General features: G+C 35.6%; 4 protein-coding genes, 1 long non-coding RNA gene and 1 pseudogene across 8 annotated transcripts; 1 reads left to right on the top strand and 5 right to left on the bottom strand.

The window, feature by feature from the left end:
• On the top strand, window positions 7,862-9,555 carry LOC18786348 (actin-depolymerizing factor 1). The gene is made up of 3 exons (XM_007218512.2): window positions 7,862-8,014; window positions 8,664-8,929; window positions 9,361-9,555. The coding sequence occupies exons 1-3, from the start codon at window positions 8,012-8,014 to the stop codon at window positions 9,509-9,511; spliced, it is 420 nt and encodes a 139-aa protein (XP_007218574.1). The 5' UTR covers window positions 7,862-8,011; the 3' UTR covers window positions 9,512-9,555.
• LOC18786619 (O-glucosyltransferase rumi homolog) lies at window positions 9,836-24,075 on the bottom strand. Its single transcript, XM_020556992.1, is given in 7 exon segments — window positions 9,836-10,267; window positions 10,401-10,611; window positions 10,706-10,770; window positions 10,859-11,051; window positions 11,374-11,930; window positions 12,487-12,583; window positions 23,922-24,075. Coding segments are annotated over 7 exon segments (1,494 nt in total). The 5' UTR covers window positions 23,930-24,075; the 3' UTR covers window positions 9,836-9,904.
• LOC18786340 (O-glucosyltransferase rumi homolog) lies at window positions 13,811-19,043 on the bottom strand. 4 transcript variants are annotated; one of them, XM_020556989.1, is made up of 10 exons: window positions 18,652-19,043; window positions 18,446-18,533; window positions 17,882-17,991; window positions 17,502-17,775; window positions 16,591-17,138; window positions 15,475-16,031; window positions 14,943-15,135; window positions 14,790-14,854; window positions 14,473-14,683; window positions 13,811-14,345 (listed from the first exon to the last, which is right to left on the bottom strand). In XM_020556989.1, exons 5-10 carry the CDS (start codon window positions 16,693-16,695, stop codon window positions 13,983-13,985), a joined length of 1,494 nt encoding a protein of 497 aa, XP_020412578.1. In that variant the 5' UTR covers window positions 16,696-17,138; window positions 17,502-17,775; window positions 17,882-17,991; window positions 18,446-18,533; window positions 18,652-19,043; the 3' UTR covers window positions 13,811-13,982. The 4 variants fall into 4 exon arrangements, with proteins under 4 accessions (XP_020412578.1, XP_020412576.1, XP_020412577.1 ...); XM_020556987.1 differs by having other exon boundaries at window positions 17,502-17,765; XM_020556988.1 differs by having other exon boundaries at window positions 17,502-17,991; window positions 18,612-19,043.
• LOC109947205 lies at window positions 19,066-19,714 on the bottom strand. Its single transcript, XR_002270151.1, has 3 exons — window positions 19,599-19,714; window positions 19,354-19,475; window positions 19,066-19,162 (listed from the first exon to the last, which is right to left on the bottom strand). It is a non-coding gene; the product is annotated as an uncharacterized LOC109947205 (long non-coding RNA).
• Window positions 19,835-20,633, bottom strand: LOC18786923 (annotated as a pseudogene).
• LOC18784657 (O-glucosyltransferase rumi homolog) lies at window positions 20,878-23,915 on the bottom strand. The gene is made up of 6 exons (XM_020556985.1): window positions 23,747-23,915; window positions 22,663-23,201; window positions 22,160-22,352; window positions 22,007-22,071; window positions 21,692-21,902; window positions 20,878-21,558 (listed from the first exon to the last, which is right to left on the bottom strand). Exons 1-6 carry the CDS (start codon window positions 23,903-23,905, stop codon window positions 21,184-21,186), a joined length of 1,542 nt encoding a protein of 513 aa, XP_020412574.1. The 5' UTR covers window positions 23,906-23,915; the 3' UTR covers window positions 20,878-21,183.

The following is a 25,404-nucleotide window of genomic DNA, read 5'->3' as shown; positions in this document are numbered from 1 at the left end:
TAACAAAGTTTAAGAGTTGGGTTTGGATATTTTATTTTATGATACCAACTAGTAGATATTCTTCAATCCTCTCTCTCTCTCCTGCTTCCTCAATTTTAATTGATTGAGAAACATAAAATTATGGAAGGGCTTGTAGCTTAAGGCCTTTATGTCATTTCTAGTGTCATATTCAATGTTGAGAGCAATTGTATATACATTAAAATGAGGCAAAAGTTGTATGAAATGTTCAATATTAATAAAATTAAAGTATTTTTCAATTTTTCAATTAACTCGTAATTTATTAATATTTATCTTTTTAACGTTGAAAGAAGTCCAATTTGAAATTCTACTCCATAATTTATTTAAAACAAAAACATGTTTCAATTGTTTTTAAAAAGACCGACTCAAACTTAGTATATATCTCTACAGTTGACTAATGAAATTGCAGAATAGCTTACGTGAAATACGGATATCACTGTTTCGTTATTTATAGTCAATCACATATTATCATGTAAAATATTTATTACGTATGGTATACTGTGATTAACCGATAATAATAAAATAATGATATTTCCATTTCACACAAATGCCCTCATGAATGTGGACCAAAAAGAAACATTACCAACCAATGACAAACATTTGGGTCAATGACAGCTTGTTGGCTAATGCACAAAGATTTACATAAAGGTGTGTTTGTAGAACTATTTAAATCATAATTTAATTACGTTACATTTATTATTTACTTAATATCTAAGTTAGGTGCAAAACTCATATTCTCTAATGCTTGAGACTGTTTAACTCATATACACTTGTTCTTATTTTTCTCTAAATCATGCACATAAGAAAGGAGAACCCCAAAAGCTCTTTCTGGCAAGAAAGATAAAATATCCACGATTAGACTTTTCAACTGTGTGCAAAACAAGACAAATATGACCAAACTACCTTAAAATAATCGGTTGGTGAAATGATCCTTAAAATAATCACTTCAAGTCTGCATGCAAATCCAAAAAAATAAGTCCACTGATAATCATTATCACTTAAAACTTGAAAATCAATCAACAAACAAAAATTGTTTTTGCTGCAAAATAAAGGATACAATTTTTGTCCCTAAATTAACTCCGATAAATAAGTTAAAACGTACCTCATAATGTGGTATTGGAAAATCGTAATATAATTTAACTTGTTACCATGTTATAATATAAATAAATATTTATTGATACTATATTCTAGAAGTGAAAAATATGAACCATATTATTCACTCGTGTTATAACAAGTGAACAAATTATACAACATAACCATGATTCAGTACAATTTGAGCTCCCAAGTCTCCTTCTTCCTACATTATTATTTTTAAATATATCCATTGAATTTGGTGAGGGGAAAAAGAAAAGGAAATTCTTGTACATATTTTGCATGTAATAGATGTGGCCCACATGGGTAGGTAGGTAGAGCCTTCTCAAAGAAATGTAGGAGAAATTGCAATAGCTTGTTTCGAAGGACCATATCATTTTGAATTAAAAAAGAAACTAAAATTATTGAAGCATATGGAGCAAACAACAAAAATTCGGACTTTACAATTAGATCCCCAATTGGACGTGCCAACAACACAAGATTTGTTATGTTGTCAAGTCATCCATTGGCGTAATTCAACTACAACATTATAAGAGAACCACGAATTTTTTTTTATGTGAAACATGTTCAAGAAAATTAAAACTTAGAAAAGTAAACGAAACAAAATTTGCAAAATATGTTGTCTAAAAAAAGCGTTTGAATAAATGAAACAATACCCCCTTAATTAGCACAATACAACCTTCTTTTTAAATTTGTATTTTCTACAAAATTTGAGCGTTGCATTTAAGAGTTCGACTGCCTATCATTCTCCGTATGAACTTAAAATATTTAAGAAAGAAAATAGGTCTATAGAAATGGATCTCTAATTACCATACATTAACAATTTTTCTTGTCTATAAAAAGAAGAGAATGACAAGATTTAAACTTTTGGCAGTTGGTGTATGGATAATTTCTCTGTCACTAATTGGAGTTATAAACTCTTAAGTTAGGTGAAATAATTAATTAATGATGAGGACTTTGGGGGAACATTCCTTGGTAGCTGTATTCCTCCGAGGCATATCCAAATTACAAGCAGTTGATGCATAATTTGTAAGGGCTCGTTTGGTTCTCATGTTGTTGACTTGTAGCAGAAAATTTTGGTTCTTCATAACAAAAACTAATTGGCCCTTAACTCTCTTTATCTGACATAAATGGGGTGTTTAGGGTTTGACCAAAATTCATAAAATATCATAATCCCACTCTAATTTTTTGTTAAACATATCATAATCCCATCCTAATACAAAATTGACATAATCCCATTACTGGAGAAAGAAGGGAAAAAAAAACTCCATTAGATTAGAAAACCTGTCTGTCTTGGACAATGCATCTGGTTGAGAGGAAAGTGTCTTTTGCTTTCAAATATTCATCATGCTTCTGCAGGTGGGGCATCCTTCTCAAGCTTTTGAAAGATTCCAAAACAACGAGTACCAGGACTTACTATGGGATTTGCTCAAAGCTCACCGTTTCATCTTTTACAAATGTTATTTCTAACTTAAAAAGTAATGTGGTTCAGAACTTCAGATACTGAAGTTTTATTTTAAGAGATTTCGGTGCAATTTATGTAAATCCTGCTTAATATTCTCAACATCAGCTTATCACCTGATATTTGATGTGAGACCAAACTATTTTGTCCACAAGTCCCACCAAGTATTTTCGCAATTTTAACGTAACAATTTGACAATAATTCACCTAACTAAGAGTCTTTAAACTTGAATTCTGAATGTAACCTATTGTCTTTTTTTATATTTAAAATAACAAAATAAAAGAAATAAAAAAAATAAAATTTATTAGAATGTGTGCATCTAATTCAAAATTATTAGCATAAAAAACTAATTAACAATGAGTGAAGATGCCAAAAATCTTTTAAATTACGAATATACAAAACTTCCATTTCCGATGTGGAATAATAATCTCAAAACTAAACGAGGTTTTAAGCTGTCTTATATGCACTAAGGTATATATGAAACGTGCATGCAATAATTGTAAAGGCATATTCGGTTTCAGTCAATCAAAGGTGGGTCTGCAGAAAGATCACAGAAATCTTTCAAATGGTTCATCATGCTTCTTGTTTTGATCCGAAAGAATACAGATATTCTGACTCAGATGACAGCATTAAGTATTATAAAATAAAATAGTTTAAAAGCCTAACAACTATATAATATGGATTATGCATAAATGGATTTATTAATTAAGAAGATAGGCATGCATCTTGTTTTTATGTGTACAGAAAAGGTGGGTTTGCTATTATATTAATTACATGAAAAGTGACTTTAATTTTAAAAATTATCCCTTGGGGGCCTGATAGCAACAAAGTGATAATCTTGCCTACCACAAGCTTCACGTTCTAAATTTGGTCATTTGCTAATGACACCGTAACGCTTATATGGGCTTTCCTACATGAATTCGGATTCTTTATTTGAATTTTCTCTGTTATGATCTGTTTGACTTTTCTTTTCCACATGCTACGTCATTAAAATTTAATCTAGTGAGAGACTGAGCATTTGAATATACAGAATGTCTGAAGTAGTTACTGGTGGTGAAAGCTAAATCCAACCAAAGTTTTTCGTTATCGCATGACTTTAGTAATTGGTGGAGATTGGAGACAATAAGAGTAACATAAGGCTCATATTATATATATTCAGGTGGTTGTTTCCTTGCTTTGCTACAACTGTGGTGACAAAAGATTGATGAGCGATAACATTTTGGGGGTGAAAAAAAACAACTCAACGAGAGGAGCAGCCAACAATACTTAGGAGCAAAAAGTCATGCTGCTAGATTTGTATCTTCCAGACTGCTTGGTATTGTAAGTTAGGGCAATTTTTTCATTTTTATTTAGGAGTAAATTAGGTTTTAATTTTAAAGATTATTTGTCAAGTTTAAATCCCTTAGATTAAATTTTAATGATGTGTCGTGTGGAGGATAAATATCAAGCAGATCATGACAGAGAAAATTAGACCAGATGATCCGGATCCTTGGGGATATGTATGTTGAATTTTGTAAATGACAGAAATTACAATGAAAAACAAATTCATGCTCAATAAAAATTTCAAAATGACGTCTCTTTTGACATGAAATTAAACTCAAGAATCTTGATTCCCAATTTTCACAATTTTTTTCGAGCGTCATTTAATAAGTTTCATGCTTAAGTTGTCAAACAATGAAAATATCAATTTCTCCTCTTCATTACCCGAGTTATTTTCTACCATCCAAACAAAGGGTCAAATTTTCACTAAATTCTAAAAGTTGGTGGTATTTTCGTCAAATTCTACTTCATTCCTTATAATTTATGAGCAAAGCTCCTTAAAAATGGTTGTTTGAGTGTGGGAAGGATAATTAATAAATCCCATCAAATCCTAAATTACCGAACATTTTGATCACACAATGGCTACCATGCATATGTGTCACAATAATTTCTGGGGCTAATCTCTGTCCAAGGTGCAGTCTTTGGCTACATAAATGAAAGTTTAGAATGGCTGGATTTCCTTTACATGCCAAAAGTAAGGGGAGATTACCCCAAAATAAAACTACGAGAGAGAGACTTGTTACAAAACTAAGGGTGATCTTCTATAAATAAATTTGTAATTTAAACTTTTCTGTGCTTTTTGTGACACTTCTTCTTTTATCCAATAGGTGATTACAATTTATAAATGTGTTATTGGTTAAATAGTCAGAGCAATTGAATAATATAAAAAAATGCATTCAATTTCATGAGAATCATGGAAACAAAAAATCCCATAAGGTGGTGGCGTGCCTTGTGACCTTCCTTAAAACTAAGGACATGGATCGATCATAAACCCTACTGCTACTACTACAACAACTATTTTCCTTTCCTTATGCGTGATTCTTCTTCAACCTTCAAGCGATCCATCAGCTTTGCAAGAGACATGATCCTCCCCATCCTTTATTTGCTTCAAACGAGCCATATAAGTTCCATTGAGTGTACCGCCGCCTCCTGATTGAATGGGTGTCGCACCTGATAGATTTCGTGTTGCGCCCTGGAGGACATTGTGTGTTGCTCCCTGTACCGATCGAGTGCACGTCGCGACAAGTCCATGGCTCCGACCAATTTCCTGCTTAGTTTTATGTTTAGTGTCCTTTATATAAAAAGGATCCTTCTTTTTTTCCCGTTCTTCGTCCCTTCTTTCTTTTTCTTTTTTGGGTTGAGTTGATTACAAATTTGCTAAGATGGGTGAAATTTCTGTGTGAGTGTGTAATTAGCAGTGCACCAAACTGGAGCTTTTATGGCTTGATATTTACAGCAGCATAATAAGTGTGCTGTTAATAATTGATATCTACAGCATATAAGAAAGCACGTCTTAAAAGAGGTATTTTTGTGTCTTTCAACGGCGTGTTTGAGCATGCGTCTCAAATGATGCTTTTGCAATCATAAATTTTATAAAAGCATTTATGGCGTGTGACTTCTTACACCCAATTAAAGGTAATTTTTTTTATTTCCTTCAGACTAACAATTCCACAGCTCTCCATCTTCTCTCTCAAAATCATTGGCTTCTCTCACATTAGAACACAAGAGCTTCAACTCCTCATTTGCTAGAAGACAACTGCTCGAGCCAATTGCTTCGACGATGAATGCCTGACAGTTCTCAAGGTGCGATTTGAATTCTAGATGTCCTTAGGACTGATTTGAATTCTAGATTTCCTTAGCCTTTTTTCTTTTTCTTTTTCAAATGTGCTTCTTCTTCCTTTCTTATCTCCTAAAATTTCACACATTGACTTCAAATTTTGCGATTTTATCAGATTTGTTGTAATTTTTGTCTGTTGCAATAGGATCATGAATTTTCGATTTTTTATATATATCTTTCCAAATTTTGCAGATTCGTCATGGATTTCATGAAGGACTTCGATCAAACAGTCCGAGAATTTTGGCTCCGGATGATATGAATTTTGGCTGTTTTTCAATTATATTAACTATTAATGTTATTATTGTGAGAGAAAGAGAAGAGAATAACGATCTCTTTTGACCAAAAAAAAAAAAAAAACTAACGAACTCTGAGCGGGAAATAACAAATTGAGAATGGAAGGCAATTTATATAACACAAAACTCTCAATATTATTATTATTTTTTTTTTGGTTTGTGTTTTGGACAAAGATAGAGAACTCTGTGTTATATAAATTGCCTTCCATTCTCAATTTGTTATTTTCCGCCCAGAATTCGTTAGTCTTTTTCGGTCAAAAGGGATCGTTAGTCTATTATCTCTTCACTCTCACAATAATAACATTAATAGTTAATATAATTTATGCTAAAAAAATAAAAGAAAAAATGTGCCTTTGTGAGCAATATATAGGGATGGCAACGAGCTGGTTCAGGGCGGGTATGGCGATAAAATCCCCATATCCGTCCCAAAGAAGAAAAATTGCAGCTAGGTAATATGACTTGAGAAGCAATTTCATCAACCCCCGAGATTATTACAGCATCCCATTTCATGGCACGCCGCCGGACTTTGAAAAAAATCATCTCAATGATAGAGCCATACTGCAAAATCTTAGGGGACAAAACTAACTGAAGATATATAGGTGACTGAGAGAAAACAGAGCAGTAAGGGTATACCGTACAAATCTTGAACTGTGGTGGAGTAGCAACTTGGATGCTGAGGGGTCATTAGAGTTGCCAGACCAAATTATATTTCCCTTCACTATTAGCATGGCAGGATCCACATATAAATCAATTTCTTGCTGGTCAGTTTTTTTAATCTTATTCACCATTGAGTTTGCAAGAAAAAGATTCTACTTCTCTCAAAAGTAGAAAAATGAGTGATGCTAAGCATGAAGCAGAGGGGTTTAGAGGATGGACGCCATTTGTGTGATCAAAGTGTTCATCAAATAAGTACTTGTGCAGAGCTCTATTCGGTCATTCTTTCCCTTTCGTCCTACAGATTTGGCAATTTGAGTCCATCGGTTTGGTAACTTTTTAATTGTGATACGAAAATTTGACATGGTCTACAAGAAAATGAGCATGTTGCCACATTAAATTTCTGTCTATAAAATTGGCGAGATTCGTAATCTGGATTAAAGTTAAGAAACAACATGTTTAGAGTTTACGTTATGGAAAAAGCTTGGCTCCTTAAAAGTGAGCTCCTCCTCAAAACAAATGGGATTTTGACATTTGCTAATTTCATTTAACTTTTTCTTTTTCTGAAATTCTTTTAACTTTCTTTGTTTCGGAATTTGACAAGTGTTAAATATGTTAAAATACCATTTGCTTTCAGGAGGATCTCCTCCTTAGTTTTAAGGAGCCAAGCTTTGCTCATAAATTATAGGGAGTGAAGTAGAATTTGACGAAAATACCACCAACCTTTAGAATATAGTGAAAACTTGACCCTCAATTTGGATGGTTGAAAATAACTAAGGGAATTAGCTAAAAGTCGGGAATTGAAGAGGAGAAATTATTATCAAATTGTCAATTTAGATTGATAATTAAGTGAAAATATGTTTGTTTGGTTTCCATCTAGAAAATAACTATCATCAAGTCAACAAGTCATATGTGCAGCTTCAAATCCAAGTTTGAACCCCAAATTGGCCTTCTCTAAACAGCATAACGGAATTGCGAAGTACATGGAAGACCAAGGTTTGAGAGATCTTAATATGGGAGATGAAATTAATCACATTAAATTTATTGGCCAAAAAGGCATCCAAATGCACCCCTTAACGTGGCAACATGATGAAAGTTGGTTGACGCGATCAGAGCCTAGCTAAATAAATTTAAAAAGTCGCAAGAGAAAAATCCCAACCCCCATTTTCTCCCACAAAAATCTCTCCTCCCCTACCTTTCTTTTTCTCCCAAACTCACTTTCTCTCATGCAGTTATCAAAATCAGAGATTTTTGCAGATCTGTCACACATCTCTCTCTTTTTTTCTGCATTTTCTTTTCTCAGAGCACAAGGTTCATCGTGTATAGAAGAACAAAATGGTAAGCTAATTCAACATGAAAATGCTTACTTGTGAAGAACTTTGACTGCTATCAAATTAGAGTTACTAGATCTGTGTTTGTCATTTTGTTTGACATGCCTTGATGTATATACCTGATCGATTTATATTTACATTGATGCTATGGAATTATATTAATGTGAAAAAAATTTAGGCCATGAAGACTTTCGTATGATTCAACATTTTTTTCTTTTGTCATCCGGCAGTTACATGGGACATAGTTGCTTGAATAGTACTTATGGTCTAATACTTTTTCCCAAGGTTGATCTATATACAGTTATAATGACAATCTTTTGATCCTTACACATGTTATGTTATTAGATTGTTCTTGGATCGCACGTTTAGAAATGGTTCCACTTTATCTATATTCATGATTAACAAGAAATAGTGTACGTACAAAGTAGTTTCACTTGCTTCTCCGTTGTAATTTTATATGCATAGACTGGTGTGAAATCGATCGTGGTAGGCAAAGTTATTCTCGACTGTCAAACATGTTATGTTATTAAATTGTTCGAGTTTTGAATATAATTTAACAAGGAGAAAAATGTAGAAAGTTGCAGAAAGTTGTCTCACTTTATTTTAAGTTCTAATAAGCACGCTATACTTTCGGTGTGAAATTTATGATATGGTAGGCAAACTCGGCATCTGGAATGGCTGTGCATGATGATTGTAAGCTCAAGTTCTTGGAACTAAAAGCAAAGAGGAACCACCGATTTATTGTGTTCAAGATCGAGGAGAAGATACAGCAGGTGATTGTGGAGAAGGTTGGAGGTCCCGATGAAAGCTATGACGATTTCGCTGCCTCCATGCCTGCCGATGAGTGCCGCTATGCCGTCTACGATTTTGATTTTACAACCAATGAGAACTGCCAGAAAAGCAAAATTTTCTTCATTGCATGGTTAGTATAATCACATACACTTACATACATCAAGCTAGTTTCAATTTACCTTCTGAACTAGCATGATGCTTTAGGGGGCAAAACGGAAATTTACCCCTAATTACATGCCTTGTTATGTATGCATCATTCATCATGTGCATGTGTAGCGCATAATATGATGTGTGATGATATAAGAGACAACATGCATATACATGCCTATGTTTTGCTAAGAAGACTGACTTGACTGGTAAGTAAACATATGTAGTTAGAAATTAGGCATACTATGTTTTCCAGTCTAAAGCTGGATCATTGATAATTAAAGTAGATTCTTGTTACATTGTACTGTTCTGACCGACAGTATTTTTGTCAAAAGTACGTAACATGTCAAGTATCTGATAAGATAACGTTATCCCGTATGTACTCAATTGTTCAATGGCTTCTGTTCTTTATAGGGCACCTGACACTTCAAGGGTGAGAAGTAAGATGCTTTATGCAAGCTCCAAGGACAGATTCAAGAGGGAGTTGGATGGGATTCAAGTGGAGTTGCAGGCAACAGACCCTAGTGAGATGAGCTTGGATATCATAAAAGGCCGGGCACTCTAAATATTCTTGTAGAGCATTATTGATCCATCACTTTGTCACATGATCTATCTTCAATTTTATTTTTTGTTAGTTGTGTGAGCTATTTTATGTTAATTACTTTATTTTTCAGATCAGATGTGGATTCAATTTTAAAACATTAATTGGTACATTCCTTTGCTATGTATTGGTGTATTTCAGATTTTATTGTGTTATTATTTATCAGTGATCTTTGAAAAATTCTTGGTGTAAAAACTTATCAAATACATTCGAACAAATCATCAGAATTGATATTTACGAGTGGGAAGCCATTGATTTTGTAGCAAGCCTTGAATGCTTTGTGTTTAGATCTCTTCATTCCAGTCTAGGACATATTAAATTTCACGTCACGGTCTATGGAATACATGGAAAAAGCTTCTATTGCTTTTTATCAATACTTTGCCAATACTCATTTTCCCAAGCTTCCACTTGCCTAGTTGAGTTAGCCTTTCTCTCAAGAAAATCGCGGAGAGCCAGAGGATCATACGGAGGAGGCAGAGTGCATGGGAGCTCATCACTTGGAGACTCCACCATAGACTCCACCATGAACTTCTTACATGTACCAGTTGCATGGCATGCCATTTTTTCTGAGCACAGTTCCACTGCATTGGGAGGTATAGTTGGTTTGAATTTCAAGAGCTTTGCATATTTATTTAGCACATGAAACATGTAATCATACACATAGTCCATCTCTAGATCTTCTTGTATGAAGTTGCTCGCAGCCTCCCCAATTGCCTTTGCCTGCCATATTCACGAGATACCAAATGTAAATCATTTGAATATGCAGTTGAAATTCACAGTTTAACAACAAAACATGTCACACTGTTCAACACAAAATAAAAATAAAAAATCGTCATATAGCTAAAGTTCTAACCTTGTCTTCGTGATTATTGCCCCATTCCACAGCAAACTTGAGAGAAGTGCACTTGCTGTTGTCCCTAATAGGCCAAAAGTGCTGCAATGGCTCCATGCCTCTAATGAAGAAATCGTGATAGCGAGGCCTTACATACAAGGTCATAGAATCACATGCCATGATGTATTTTTCACTTACAGACCATGCCAATCCTTCTATGTAAATTTTGTACCTGTAAAACCAAATCTCTATACATAAACACAGGAAATTTTAAATTTCTAAAATGTAATTTCAAAAACAAAAACAAAAAAAATTGCAAAAACTACCTGTGCTGGCACTGGTTTTCTAGGTTTGAATCCTTGTACCCTTATTTAGATTCTTGCTTCCAGTTCTGGAAATAGAAGATCAAAACATTGCACAAATGAATACATAAAAAGATTGCATTTTATACATGATAATAGTTAGAGAAGTTGATGCACCTGAATATATAGGCGTGTGTTCCAGTCATTTTTGTCAGAGTCATTGCATTTGAGGAGGCCCATTCTGGTTGGTGCCACATTTGGGTTACCTTTCCAGTAAGCATAGGGCACCCTGTCTTCCCACTTTGTTCTCTTATTGCCTTCTTTTATGCTTTGCAATAGACTTCTCCATGGTTTTATATTGACCTCAGGCCTACCAAAATTAAAATTAGCCCATCTACAAATTTCACTAATAAAATTAATTTCTCCTCTAAAATCTCTTCTTTTTTTTTTGGTCACCCAATTCAAATGTTTGGGCCAAAGTTGGTGGAGATGAAAAGGGTTTTGGGCCACACATCTCATACAAATACGGGCCAAAGTTTTTAATTCTTTGTTTTTCAAATGGACTAGAAATTGGGAATTGATTGAACCCGAATTTATATGTAACACATGGTTCCTAAAATAAACAAAGAAACAAAAACAAAGGGCAATTCACATGCAAACATAACATGTATAAGACAGAAGCAAATATTTACCAGCCCCAAAAAGACCAATCTGGGAACACAATATCCAAGCTCCCCTCGTCTGAGCAGTATCGAAACAACGGCGGCGGGCCAGCATTTGGGCCCTGAAAGTCCTTTGATGGGATGACGGGCCGATCACCACAGTTAAACATGAGTTCCAAGTCAGGCAATCTACCGGAGTACACCCTTAGAAGCTGCAAAATGCCCCATAACGTAAACATATCCCTAGTTTGAAAGGATTGTCTATACTTCTCTATGTAAGCCTTGCCGTCCACGATCAAGAGCCTAAAATGCGCAGTCCTGCGGGCCTTCTCTATCATGTCCCTCGTGATTCCCGTCTCTTTCCATGGCCGTAGATCTTCGTGGATCCATCGGAAGTATGATGGGCATGTGAGATTGGATGGACGGCTAGGATTTGTTGGGTCGTGTGTGGTAGGGTAAGTTCTTGGACAAGCTTGTGTCACATTAATTCCTTCGGTACACTGCAGTGGGAATTCAGGTCTCTTGGGTGTGCTTGTGTTTGTGGTGGTTGTGATTGATTTCTTAGAATAAGCGCCTGAAAATATAAACTAAGAGAGAAAAAACATGAATTGTATACTTTATTATCAAAGGAGAGATTTTGATACAAAGAACTTTTCTATGCAATGCAAAGCTATATATGACTTCAATAAATTTTCTTTGTATTCCTTTTCTGATAACTAATATTTCGTTTCTTAGTAATATCAGTTTAGTATACACATTCTTTGGCAATTCTCACTTAATTACTTGCTCACATACTTGTCACGAAAATTTGACTCTTGCTCTCCCTCGTATCTAAGGCAGGCATGCTCTCCTTCGAGCTAAAAGAAAACAATCTGACCACCGATCTAATAGAGGTGGAACTAAGAGACCTAAGTTTCACCTTAGTTAGAGAGATCTTGGTCCTATTAGTTTTACTCTAACAAAACAAGGTGACTGGTAAACCCGATTCAAATATTTCCAGTTTTTGAAATCTTGGTCCTATTAGTTTTACTCTAAAAAAAAACAAAACAAAACACACACACACAAAAACACTGTGACTGAAGATAGAACGCCTATGTTAGAACTTTATATATAGCTAGCACGATTGGAGTTCATGGAACTTACAGCATCGATCCAGCCTGCAGGTACCAACGCAGCAACAAAGAAGATCAACAACAAGAAGATTATAGTTGCTGCAGTTATCTTCTTCAATGGCCTCCAACTTGTTCCTACAAAATGCCTATGCAATCCAGTCCCATCCAAGAAATCGCACAAATGCTTCGCATTGTTCCTTTTCATGTTTATGCTTCAAAGTTCTCTTCCAGAGAGACCTTGAGATGAGATGCTGTCCTGTCCTGTAATGCTTTCTATGCTGTATACTCAGTCTATGTGGACTTCAACCAAACGTCCTTGGCTTGCTAGCTTCTTCTATATATAAAGGGTCCGTTAGATATAGGCCCTTGTAATTCTTATATCCTAAACATGTACCCTTTCATATCTAAATTTCTGTCTAAAACCTAATTTTAAAATATTTTGCCATGTAATATGTCATAGTCTTATTAACTAAATTACAATATATGCCATTGTAATTTATTTTCAAGGACGTCATTAACTCCCTGATTTCTAATTAATAATCTCTTATTTCTAGCATTTTAAATCCCGTTTTGTTCTTTTTGTCGGGCATTCCTTAAATTATTTTATAACAGATTCTCCCTACCAAAAAAAAAAGTTTTATAAAGTTGACTAAATTTTGTTTCCTCAATTTTAGGGATTATATTTATGTTCCCATAATACAACTACAACAAAAACGCTATTTACAAAAATATATATACATTATTTTTTAAAAAGGTACATCATTTATTTTTAAAATAGGTATATTATTTTTACCAATCATAATAGGTACCTAATATATAATGTACCTACATGTAAATAATGTACCTATTATACAATGTACCATTCATAATAGGTACGTTAGTTTGTAGTAGATGTGTTATTTACAAAAAGAACCTAGGAATATTAAAAAATTGTTATATTATTTTCCATAAAAAAAAAATATATATATTCTTCTTATATAAGATAATAATTAATTTTTTGTTCATAAAAAATTAAATAGTTAGGTACATTATTTTGTCAAATCCATTGCTATGTTTAATCATAAAAGGTAAGTAGAAAATTTTCTTAAACAACTGACCTTGTTTTAATTAAAGAAAATAACATCCTGGTTCTTAACATCTTTAGGTATATTTTGGAATCTAAAAAGTAAAATAAATCAGATTTTCAACTTGATTAAGTAACTTGTTGTGTTGGATTCCAATCATGGGTTTTTAACTATAAAAATTGGGTTTTATTTATAGATAAAGAAGGTGGTGGGTTGGATGTAAAAGAAAATTAATTTGAAGGGGTTAAGCCAGATTTACTATATTTTTTATCACTTATCTTTGAAAAATTCTTGATGTAAAACTTATGAAATACATTGAAACAAACCATCAGAGTTGATATTTACAAGTGGAGAGCCATTTATTTTGTAGCAAGCTTTGAATGCTTGTGTTCAGATCTCTTCTTTCCAGTCTAGGACACATTAAATTACAAGTCACGGCCTATGGAATACATGAAAAAATCTTCTATTGCTTTTTATCAATACTTTGCCAATACTCATTTTCCCAAGCTTCCACTTGCCTAGTTGAGTTAGCCTTTCTCTCAAGAAAATCGCGGAGAGCTAGAGGATCATATGGAGGAGGCAGAGTGCATGGGAGCTCATCACTTGGAGACTCGACCATAGACTCCACCATGAACTTCTTCCATTTACCAGTTGCAGGGCATGCCATTGTTTCTGAGCATAGTTCCACTGCATTGGGAGGCATAGTTGGTTTGAATTTCAAGAGCTTTGCATATTCATTTAGCACATGAAACATGTAATCATACACATAGTCCATCTTTAGATCTTCTTGTATGAAGTTGCTCGCAGCCTCCCCAATCGCCTTCGCCTGCCATATTCACGATATACCAAATGGTAATCATTTGAATGTGCGATTGAAATTCACAATCTAACAACATAATATGTCACACTTTCAACCAAAAAAAAAAAAATCAGCATACGGCTGAAGTTCTAACCTTGTCTTTGTGATTATTGCCCCATTCCACAGCAAACTTGAGAGAAGTGCACTTGCTGTTGTCCCTAATAGGCCAAAAGTGCTGCAATGGCTCCATGCCTCTAATGAAGAAATCGTGATAGCGAGGCCTTACATACAAGGTCATAGAATCACATGCCATGATGTATTTTTCACTTACAGACCATGCCCGTCCTTCTATATAAATTTTGTACCTGTAAAACCAAATCTCTATACATAAACAAAGAAAACAAAGGAAATTTTAAATTTGTAAAATGTAATTTCAAAAAAAAAAAACAAAACAAAAATTGCAAAAACTACCTGTGCTTGCACTGGTTTTCTAGGTTTGAATCCTTGAACCCTTGTTTAGATTCTTGCACCCAATTCTGGAAATAGAAGATCAAAACGTTGCACAAATGAATACATAAAAAGATAGCATTTTACACATAATAATAGTTAGAGAAGTTGATGCACCTGAATATATAGGTGTGTGTTCCAGCCATTTTTGTCCGAGACATTGCATTTGAGAAGGTCCTTTCTGGTTCGAGCCACATTTGGGTTACCTTTCCAGTAAGCATAGGGCACCCTGTCTTCCCACTTTGTTCTTTTATTGCCTTCTTTTATGCTTTGCAATAGACTTCTCCATGGTTTTATATTGATCTCAGCCCTACCAAAATTAAAAATTAGCCCATCTACAAATTTCATTAATAAAATTAATTTCTCCTCTAAAATCTCTTTTTTTTTTCTTCTTTTTTTTTTGGTCACCTAATTCAAATGTTTGGGCCAAAGTTGGTGGAGATGAAAAGAGTTTTGGGCTACACATCTCATACAAACAATTTATGGGCCAGAGTTTTTAATTCTTTACTTTTCAAATGGGCTAGAAATTAGGAATTGATATAACCCGAATTCATATGTAACACATGGTTTCTAAAGTAAACAAAGAAACAAAAACAATGGGCATTTCACATGCAAACATAACATGTATAACACATAAGCAAATATTTACCAGCCCCAAAAAGACCAATCTGGGAACACAATATCCAAGCTCCACTGGTCCGCGCAGTAATGAAACAACGGCGGCGGACCAGCATTCGGGCCCCGAAAGTCCTTTGATGGGATGACGGGCAGATCACCACAGTTAAACATGAGTTCCAAGTCAGGCAATCTACCGGGGTACAACCTTAGAAGCTGCAAAATGCCCCATAACGTAAACATATCCCTAGTTTGAAAGGATTGTCTATACTTCTCTATGTAAGCCTTGCCGTCCACGATCAAGAGCCTAAAATCCGCAGCCCTAAGGCCCTTCTCTATCATGTCCCTCGTGATTCCCGTCTCTTTCCATGGCCGTAGATCTTCATGGATCCATCGGAAATATGATGGGCATGTGAGATTGGATGGACGGCTTGGATTTGTTGGGTCGTGTGTGATAGGGTAAGTTCTTGGACAAGCTTGTGTCACATTAATTCCTTCGGTACACTGCAGTGGGAATTCAGGTCTCTTGGGTGTGGTTGTGTTTCTGGTTGTTGTGATTGATTTCTTAGAATAAGCGCCTGAAAATATAAACTAAGAGAGAAAAACATAAATTGTATACGTTAGTATCAAAGGAGAGATTTTGATACAAAGAACTTTTCTATGCAATACAAAGCTATATATGAGTTATACTTCAATAAATCTTCTTTGTATTCCTTTTCTGATAACTAATATTTCGTTTCTTAGTAATATCAGTTCAGTATACACATTCTTAGGCAATTCTCACTTAATTAGTTGCTCACATACTTGTCACGAAAATTTGACTCTCGCTCTCCCTCATATCTAAGGCAGGCACGCTCTCCTTCGAACTAAAAGAAAACAATCTCCGACCACCGATCTAATAGAGGTGGAATTAAGAAACCTAAGTTTCACCTTAGTTAGAGAGATCTTGGTCTTATTAGTTTTACTCTAAAAAAACAAGGTGACTGGTAAACCCGATTCAAATATTTCCAGTTTTTGAAATCTTGGTCCTATTAGTTTTACTCTAAAAAATCAAAACAAAACACACACACAAAAACACTGTGACTGAAGATAGAACGCCTATGTTAGAACTTTATATATAGCTAGCACGATTGGAGTTCATGGAACTTACAGCATCGATCCAGCCTGCAGGTACCAACGCAGCAACAAAGAAGATCAACAACAAGAAGATTATAGTTGCTGCAGTTATCTTCTTCAATGGCCTCCAACTTTTCATGTTTATGCTTCAAAGCTCTCTTCCAAGAGACCTTGAGATGAGATAGCCCTGCTGTCCTGTCCTGTAATGATTTCTATGCTGTATACTGAGTCAATATTGACGAAAGTGATCAAAATTTTCTTCTCTAGATTTCCTAGTCTTTTTAAACCAAGTAGAAGGATTAGGCACTAAGTAAGGCTGCTGTGGTTGACCTGCTTGGACAATTTGCACTAGTTTTGAGTTTGGGAGGTTCATAATCAGACTTGCCGGCATGTGGAACCCACATCACTTTGTGAGTTTTCGCTAATGGGTGAAACTTCTGTACGGTCTAGATAGAGGGGACCGAGGATGAAATTAGGCTCATGGCCACAAAAATGGCCGTGTGGGACGGATTATTTGCTTAATAGTAAGTCAACGGATTGACTTCTTATGACTCATGAAGTTCAGAGTAAGTAGTACGTAACCTGCAAAATAATCCATTGAATTCAATGTGAGTAAACCATGTGGCAAGCAGGCCACAGATATTACGTTAATGCAGTGTGCAAAATCCCTTGCTTCCTTTGCTTGCCCCCATAGGAACTCATAATTCGAGACAAAGAACCAATCTTCTGGGTGCGCATTATAAATCCCAGAATTCAGAATAATATATCATTAATCAATATTAACAACCCAATGCAGGCAAAGAAAAATATATTTACTTATTCAAGCTCTCCATAATATTCGCATCGTTCGTCTAACTTTTCTTGTATGTTCAAATAACGATCCTAATAACACTTCGACTTCAAGTTTTCCTATCAACAACATGAGTTAAAACCAGAGGATCAAACCTTCATCCAGGGTGGCACTAAAAGTTGGCTCACGAAAAAACCCGTGCAGCTGCTGCTAGTTAGCAAACTGAACCGAAACATTAACTGTGAATCTCCTACCAGCTTGTTTCATGAAGAGATGATATGCTGAAAGGTGCATTTTAAAGCATTGACAGCCGACAGGTGAAGCAATGCACGTTCCCTTGTTAGACCAACACAGACCCTTCCATTTATATTATATCCTTGAAGCTGGAGGAACTGTCCTTGTCGAACCACATTGGTATACTGAAAAGCTCTAAATAATTAGTGCAAAGTATTACTCGATTACCATATTAATTTCACAATGAAGATCATAATATGCACAGACAAGAGTATTCACTCTGAGTATCCACTGGCCTTACTATATCATGGCAGAGAATGCCTCAAAATGTGGGAGTTTCAAAGGCCAATTACTAAAGGGAGGTCTTCTTTTTAGAATTTTTGAGGTTAAATTGAATTCCTGCGCCATTTCCTGCATAAGGTAACCAGGTGAAATTAGCTAATAGATGAAAAGTCATATCCAGTTGACACCTTGCTACTAGTGAATTAAGAACCAGTAGCTACATAACTAATCCATAAATTTTGTACCAGCAGATATTGAGCAGAAGCTAAATCTACAGATATTTGATACTACACAAGACACTGCTTGTACTAAAAAAATGCAACGAAACGAAAAAGCTTTCATTTACACATAAACCACAATCCCTAGACATAGTTTTGAAGTACTTTTTGTCAATCAAAGCACAAAGACCTCTTACACTTCCAAAATATAAACCACTTGCACAACTTAACGAGTGCATAATTTACTGTCTTGAACTCTGGTCATCATCACATTGTAAACCAAATCCCAAAATTAACTTATTAGCTAGATAAATAGAATTTGACCAAAACTTGTCCGCAAAATCAGTATCTATAATATTGACTACCTTGATTTCTCGATACGAAATCTGATTGACTGGGATTTTGGCAGGGCATTCAAGTCTTAGGGACAAGAAAATCTGCAACAGCCGCTTCCTGTCAAACAATAAAAACAATATGACAAACTTGTAATAAAATGCATTTCTAAATAAAAGTTGGAGCATACTTATCAACCTTCTCTAATGGAATATCACAGAGTACACACTTCACAGACCTGGTTCACTTGAAAGGGACTCATTAGCTCATTTGACAATGGTAGAATGCGATCATGCAGCGCTTGTTTCAAGAGATCAACAACAAGAACCATTTCAGAGCCATGAGGCGATTGTCCCACAGTAATGGAAGAAAGGTAAACAGGTTGCAGATAGAATGAAAGCAGAGCTCCTGAAATAAGAATATGTATGACCTCACCAACTAACTTATAACTAGTAATGCCCATGTAACCAAGTACGGCCAATATAATCATGAAGATTAGTCAAACTGGCTCAGTCTAGGTACACCATCAAATATTCAAGGATGCCCGACCAAAAGAAGCCAGGTGTGTATTTAGACCAGAGTTTCCATATCCAGGATTGACTGAATGAAGCCCTATCTTGGGTACATGATAGATCAAATGACAAACCTTGAACTCCAACGAGCCATCTTGTCAGAGCAACTAACTGATAAAGTTGTATCACCACAACCGGGCATTCTTTGAACCGAGCCAATTAGTTGTGAAACATCACCTGAAAATATGGTAACATACAGATGCTACATGACTCAAATCTCACGTCAAAAGTAATGATTCTTTTCTCAAAAAGAAGCTGCCAACATTCACTAGAAAAATATTCAACCCACCACATTATGGTGAAAAATGGAAACATAAATTTTTAGCAAATATAGAACAAAGAAGAGGACAAGTATAAAATCCCATTACCATTAGTATTTGGCAGAGCCTCTTCATTTATTGAAACATTAAGCTCGTCCAAAGACGAACCACGTTCTGTTGGTGAGATTTTTTTGGGGGAGACAACAGTGAACTCGGAGATGCAACCCCACCTGCAAGAAAGAAGAATAAGTATAATCGCAGTATTGGTTTGTCCTGATATAGATATAAAGATCTAACTAGGGCAAAAACCGAAGAAAAAAGGACTCTTTTCTTGGATATGAACAAGAACTGACATGGTAGTTGTGATATGTACAACTGTAATTGCAAACCCTTCCTCAGTTTGTATTTTCCTTGGCCATCACCATTAGGGTCTAATTCAAAGGGCAAGTTTTTGGCATCGTCATTTTGCAATTGTATGCTTCCATTGCTATCACTTTGCTTACTATAAACTTGAGTAAAACACTGAATCTGTGCATAGAAGAACCTAGTGCCAGAGAAGCCAAGTATACCAATAAGCACCATACACTAAAAATATAAGGTAGAGATATAGTTAACAAATGCAAATTCCCCCAAAAAAATTGGTACTTTTCAACTAAACACACATAATTTGGACAACTAAACAAATTAAATTTGCTAATGAAATGAATATATAATCTCGGCGTGGGAATCATTGACGACATCACCGTTGGAGCTCAAGAGTGAACGCCCAAGACATTTGGTCCCAGTTCCCAACGCGACAACTTCCAATTCTGAACAATTGAAAGTGTTAAGAACACTGTTTGCTTTCCAGGAAAGTGCAGGAAACGAAGGAAAGTAGGACCTTGAGAAGGAGAGGAAACGAGGAAAGCGGCCAAGACGGTGACTTCGCGACCCTGAGGCTTGCCTTTCTTGGGAGAGAGTTGTAGAGTGAGAACACCTTGTCCGAGACCTTCTCGCCCCACACTATTTTTGAAGAAGAAGAAAGAGCAGACGACGGCGTTTCCAAGCAGGACGGCGACGCCATGCTGTAGAAAGTGGTGGTATATGGGGTGAGTGAGAGAAGAGAGGCTCCCGCCTCCGATTTCGGGTCATTCAGACCACTACGTGGTTGGATTTGGGTTGGGTGGACTTCCAATTCATTTTTTGGGTCTAGAATTGGGCTAATCTTGTGCACCCATGGACAGATTCAAAAGGGAGTTGGATGGGATTCAAAAGGGAGTTGCAGGCAACAGACACTAGTGAGATGAGCTTGGATATCTAAATATTCTTGTAGAGCATTATTGATCCAACACTTTGTCAATATTATTTTCAGATCAGTTGTTAGTAGGATTCAATTTTAAAACATTAATTGGTACATTCCTTTGCTATATATTGGTGTATGTCAGATTTTATTGTGTTATTTTTTATCACTTATCTTTGAAAAATTCTTGATGTAAAACTTATGAAATCCATTGAAACAAACCATCAGAGTTGATATTTACCAGTAGAGAGCCATTGTTTTTGTAGCAAGCTTTGAATGACATATAAAATTATTAGTCATGGCCTATGGCCTATGGAACCCATGGTAAAAAAAAAAAGCTCATATTTGTTATAAAAATAATCAGAGTATGAAAAGTACTATTGAATATTTGGAGTAGAATTGTATTTGCTCTTGTGGTGTTTACATTGACAGAATTTCCTCTCATATAGAACTCACTCATTCTCATATTTCTCACTCTCTTTTCTTCTCTCAACTCATTGTGTTATCACTTCTCACTTCTTCTCACTGTCTAGCAATGAAGAGGTGAAGCCTTTAAATCGGCTAGAGCACCCGTGATATTCGTTTAATTACAAGGGAAGATGACAGACAAATTGATTCATTCTTTTCTTCCGTTCTTTATGTGAGCTCCACCACTTTCTTTACAACACTATTGTTTTTTTTTTTTCAATACTTCGCCAATATTCATTTTCCCAAGTTTCCACTTGCCTAGTTGAATTAGCCCTTCTCTCAAGAAAATCGTGGAGAGCCGGAGGATCATATGGAGGAGGCAGAGTGCATGGGAGTTCATCAGTAGGATGCTCCACCATAGACTCCACCATGAACTTCTTCCACGTACCAGTTGCATGGCATGCCATTTTTTCTGAGCACAGTTCCACTGCATTGGAAGGTATAGTTGGTTTGAATTTCAAGAGCTTTGCATATTCATTTAGCACATGAAACATGTAATCATACACATAGTCCATCTTTAGATCTTCTTGTATGAAGTTGCTCGCAGCCTCCCCAATCGCCTTCGCCTGCCATATTCACGAGATACTAAATGTTAATCATTTGAATGTGCAGTTGAAATTCAAAGTCTAACAACATAACATGTCACACTGTTTAACAAAAAATAAAAATAAAAAATTGGCATCCAGCTAAAGTTCTAACCTTGTCTTTGTGATTATTGCCCCATTCCACAGCAAACTTGAGAGAAGTGCATTTGCTGTTGTCCCTAATAGGCCAAAAGTGCTGCAATGGCTCCATGCCTCTCATGAAGAAATCGTAATAGCGAGGCCTTACATACAAGGTCATAGCATCACATGCCATGATGTATTTTTCACTTACAGACCATGCCCATCCTTCTATATAAATTTTGTACCTGTAAAAACCAAATCTCTATGCATAAACAAAGAAAACAAAGGAAATTTTGAATTTGTAAAATGTAATTTCAAAAACAAGAACAAAAAAAATTGCAAAAACTACCTGTGCTTGCACTGGTTTTCTAGGTTTGAATCCTTGTACCCTTGTTTAGATTCTTGCTCCCAATTCTGGAAATAGAAGATCAAATCATTGCACAAATGAATACATAAAAAATTGCATTTTTATACATAATAATAGTTAGAGAAGTTGATGCACCTGAATATACAGGCGTGTGTTCCAGTCATTTTTGTCTGAGACATTGCATTTGAGAAGGTCCTTTCTGGTTGGAGCCACATTTGGGTTACCTTTCCAATAAGCATATGGCACCCTGTCCTTCCACTTTGTTCTTTTATTGCCTTCTTTTATGCTTGGCAATAGGCTTCTCCATGGTTTTATATTGGTCTCAGCCCTACCAAAATTAAAATTAGCCCATCTACAAATTTCATTACTAAAATTAATTTCTCCTCTAAAATCTCTTCTTTTTTTTGTTCACCCAATTCAAATGTTTGGGCCAAAGTTAGTGGAGATGAAAAGGGTTTTGGGTCACACATCTTATGAAAAGAGTTTTTTTATTCTTTGCTTTTCAAATGGGTTAGAAATTGGTTATTTATACAATTCTTATGTAACACATGGTTCCTAAAGTAAACAAAGGAATAAAAACAAAGGGCATTTCACATGCAAACATAACATGTATGAGTAAGACAGAAGAAAATATTTACCAGCCCCAAAAAGACCAATCTGGGAACACAATATCCAAGCTCCCCTCGTCCGAGCAGTATCGAAACAATGGTGGCGGGCCAGCATTCGGGCTCCGAAAGTCCTTTGATCGGACAACGGGCCGATCATCACAGTCAAACATGAGCTCCAAGTCAGGCAATCTGCCGGGATACACCCTTAGAAGCTGCAAAATGCCCCATAACGTAAACATATCCCTAGTTTGTATGGATTCTCTATACTTCTCTATGTAAGCCTTGCCATCCACGATCAAGAGCCTAAAATGTGCAGTCCTGCGAGCCCGCTCTATCATGTCCCTCGTGATTCCTGTCTCTTTCCATGGACGTAGATCTTCGTGGATCCATCGGAAGTATGATGGGCATGTGAGATTGGATGGACGGCTAGGATTTGTGGGGTCGTGTCTGGTAGGGTAGGTTCTTGGACAACCTTGTGTCACATTAATTCCTTCGGTACACTGCAGTGGGAATTCAGGTCTCTTGGGTGTGCTTGTGTTTGTGGTTGTTGTAGCGCCTGAAAATATAAACTAAGAGAGAAAAACATGAATTGTATACGTTAGTATCAAAGGAGAGATTTTGATACAAATAACTTTTCCATGCAATGAAAAGCTATATATGATTTGTATTTCAATAAATTTTCTTTGTATTCCTTTTTTGATAACTAATATTTCGTTTCTTAGTAATATCAGTTTAGTATACACTTTCTTAGGCCATTCTCACTTAATTAGTTGCTCACATACCCCATACTTGTCACGAAAATTTGACTCTCGCTCTCCCTCACATCTAATGCAAGCACACTCTCCTTCAAGCTAAAAGAAAACAATCTGACCACCGATCTGATAGGGTTGGAACTAAGAGACATAAGTTTCACCTTAGTTAGAGAGATCGTGAATAAGGTGACTGGAAAACCCCATTCAAATATTTCTAGTTTTTGAAATCTTGGTCCTATTAGTTTTACTCTGAAAAAAAACAAAACAAAACAAAACACACACAAAAACACTATGAAAGAAGATAGAATGCCTATGTTATATCTTTATATATAGCTAGCACGATTGGAGTTCATGGAACTTACAGCATCGATCCAGCCTGCAGATACCAACGCAGCAACAAAGAAGATCAACAACAATAACAAGAAGATTAAAGTAGTTGTTGCAGTTCTTTTCTTCAATGGCCTCCAACTTGTTCCTGCAATATGCCTATGCAATCCTGTCCCATCCAAGAAATCACACATATGCTTGGCATTGTTCCTTTTCATGTTTATGCTTCAAAGCTCTCTTCCAAGAGACCTTGAGATGAGATAGCCCTGCTGTCCTGTCCGGTAATGCTTTCTATGCTGTATACAGTCTATGTGGACTTCAACCAAACGGGTCTTTGAAGTTAGGCATTCGTGGAATGTGTGGTTTCTTACTTTGAAAGGCTTTAGTTCACGTTTTTATGCCTCCATTTGCTCTATAAAAGAAGAGAAAAAGTGTCCAAGTCTAGGTCTTGACCTAACAAGGAGCCAAATTGGCCAAGTGTTGCGTGTTTTGGACGAAACTGGTATAACATTCAATCAGAGCACTCAAGGCATTGCCAAAGTACAACAGAGCAAGAGTCCAGTGAACTGGGGACTATACAAGCGGAAACTGATAAAAGTAATAACATCAAACAGAAGAGGACTACAAAGTGGAATGTGAAACCAAAAAAAAAAGTTGCTTCAGAAAACCCATAGAGCGTCCAAAACATTCCAGCATTGCTCAAATGGAAGTCCATCTTTATCTAGGATGCCAACAACAGAGGACAGGGTTATGTCGACAAGGAGAAATAAAAGAATACTACGATAATATAACCACGTGTTATATCTTGTTCACGTGATATTATAATATGTGTATAAGATGTAACACATGACCGTACTACTGTAATATTCTATAATCACTCGTCGACAAGGTTTGCGTGTTGCATCAAATATTGGAAATGGCCCAAATGGGGTACCTTTGTATATTGTAGACAAGTACAACAACTGAATGAAGGTAAATTTATCACGGTAGAGGGCTGTTTGTCTTTTTATTTATGTTAGAAAGAGTAATGTGCCCAAAAGTTATCTACCAATAAATATGGTATGACCATATTCTTATATAAAAATAGGTCCTACCTGTATTAAACTTACAACAAATATGATTTTTCTTGCATTACTCAATATTGAGTAATATTGACGAAAGCGATCAATTTTTCTCCTCTAGATTTCCGATAGTCTTTTTAAACCAAGTCGAAGGATTAGGCACTAAGTAAGGTTGCTTTAGTTGACCTGCTTGGACAATTTGCACTAGTTTTGAGCTTGGGGAGAAAGAAAGTCATTGATCATTTAAATACAAAATTGCCAAGTCAATGGAAAATTTAATTCTTTTGACAAACTCAATCGTGTTCATATACTTGAATGTATTTAAAATATAATATTTTTTTAAAAGGTCAAAATATGGTTACCATGACAAATTACTCGATTTACTCAAACATGGTGCAATGACTACAATTTGAAGTTTAAGTAGAAAACTAATTAATCACATCGTTTACTTTGACTTAGTGACTCTCTGGCTTTTATTTATTTATTTTTCAGAGAAATGAGATTGAGTTGTAACGTGCTTGCTTAAAGGGGAAGGGAAAACGATGTGATGAGCTAATGAGTTGCATGCATTCTTTGCTTCCTCAATTATTTATTTATTTTGGTAGGACAGTAGTGTAACAGTTGCTTGCTTC

Source organism: Prunus persica, chromosome G2 (assembly GCF_000346465.2).
Source record: "Prunus persica cultivar Lovell chromosome G2, Prunus_persica_NCBIv2, whole genome shotgun sequence".
Classification (NCBI taxonomy): domain Eukaryota; kingdom Viridiplantae; phylum Streptophyta; class Magnoliopsida; order Rosales; family Rosaceae; genus Prunus; species Prunus persica.
Note: the sequence above shows the minus strand (reverse complement) of the source record. Positions and strands in the feature narration are given on the sequence as shown.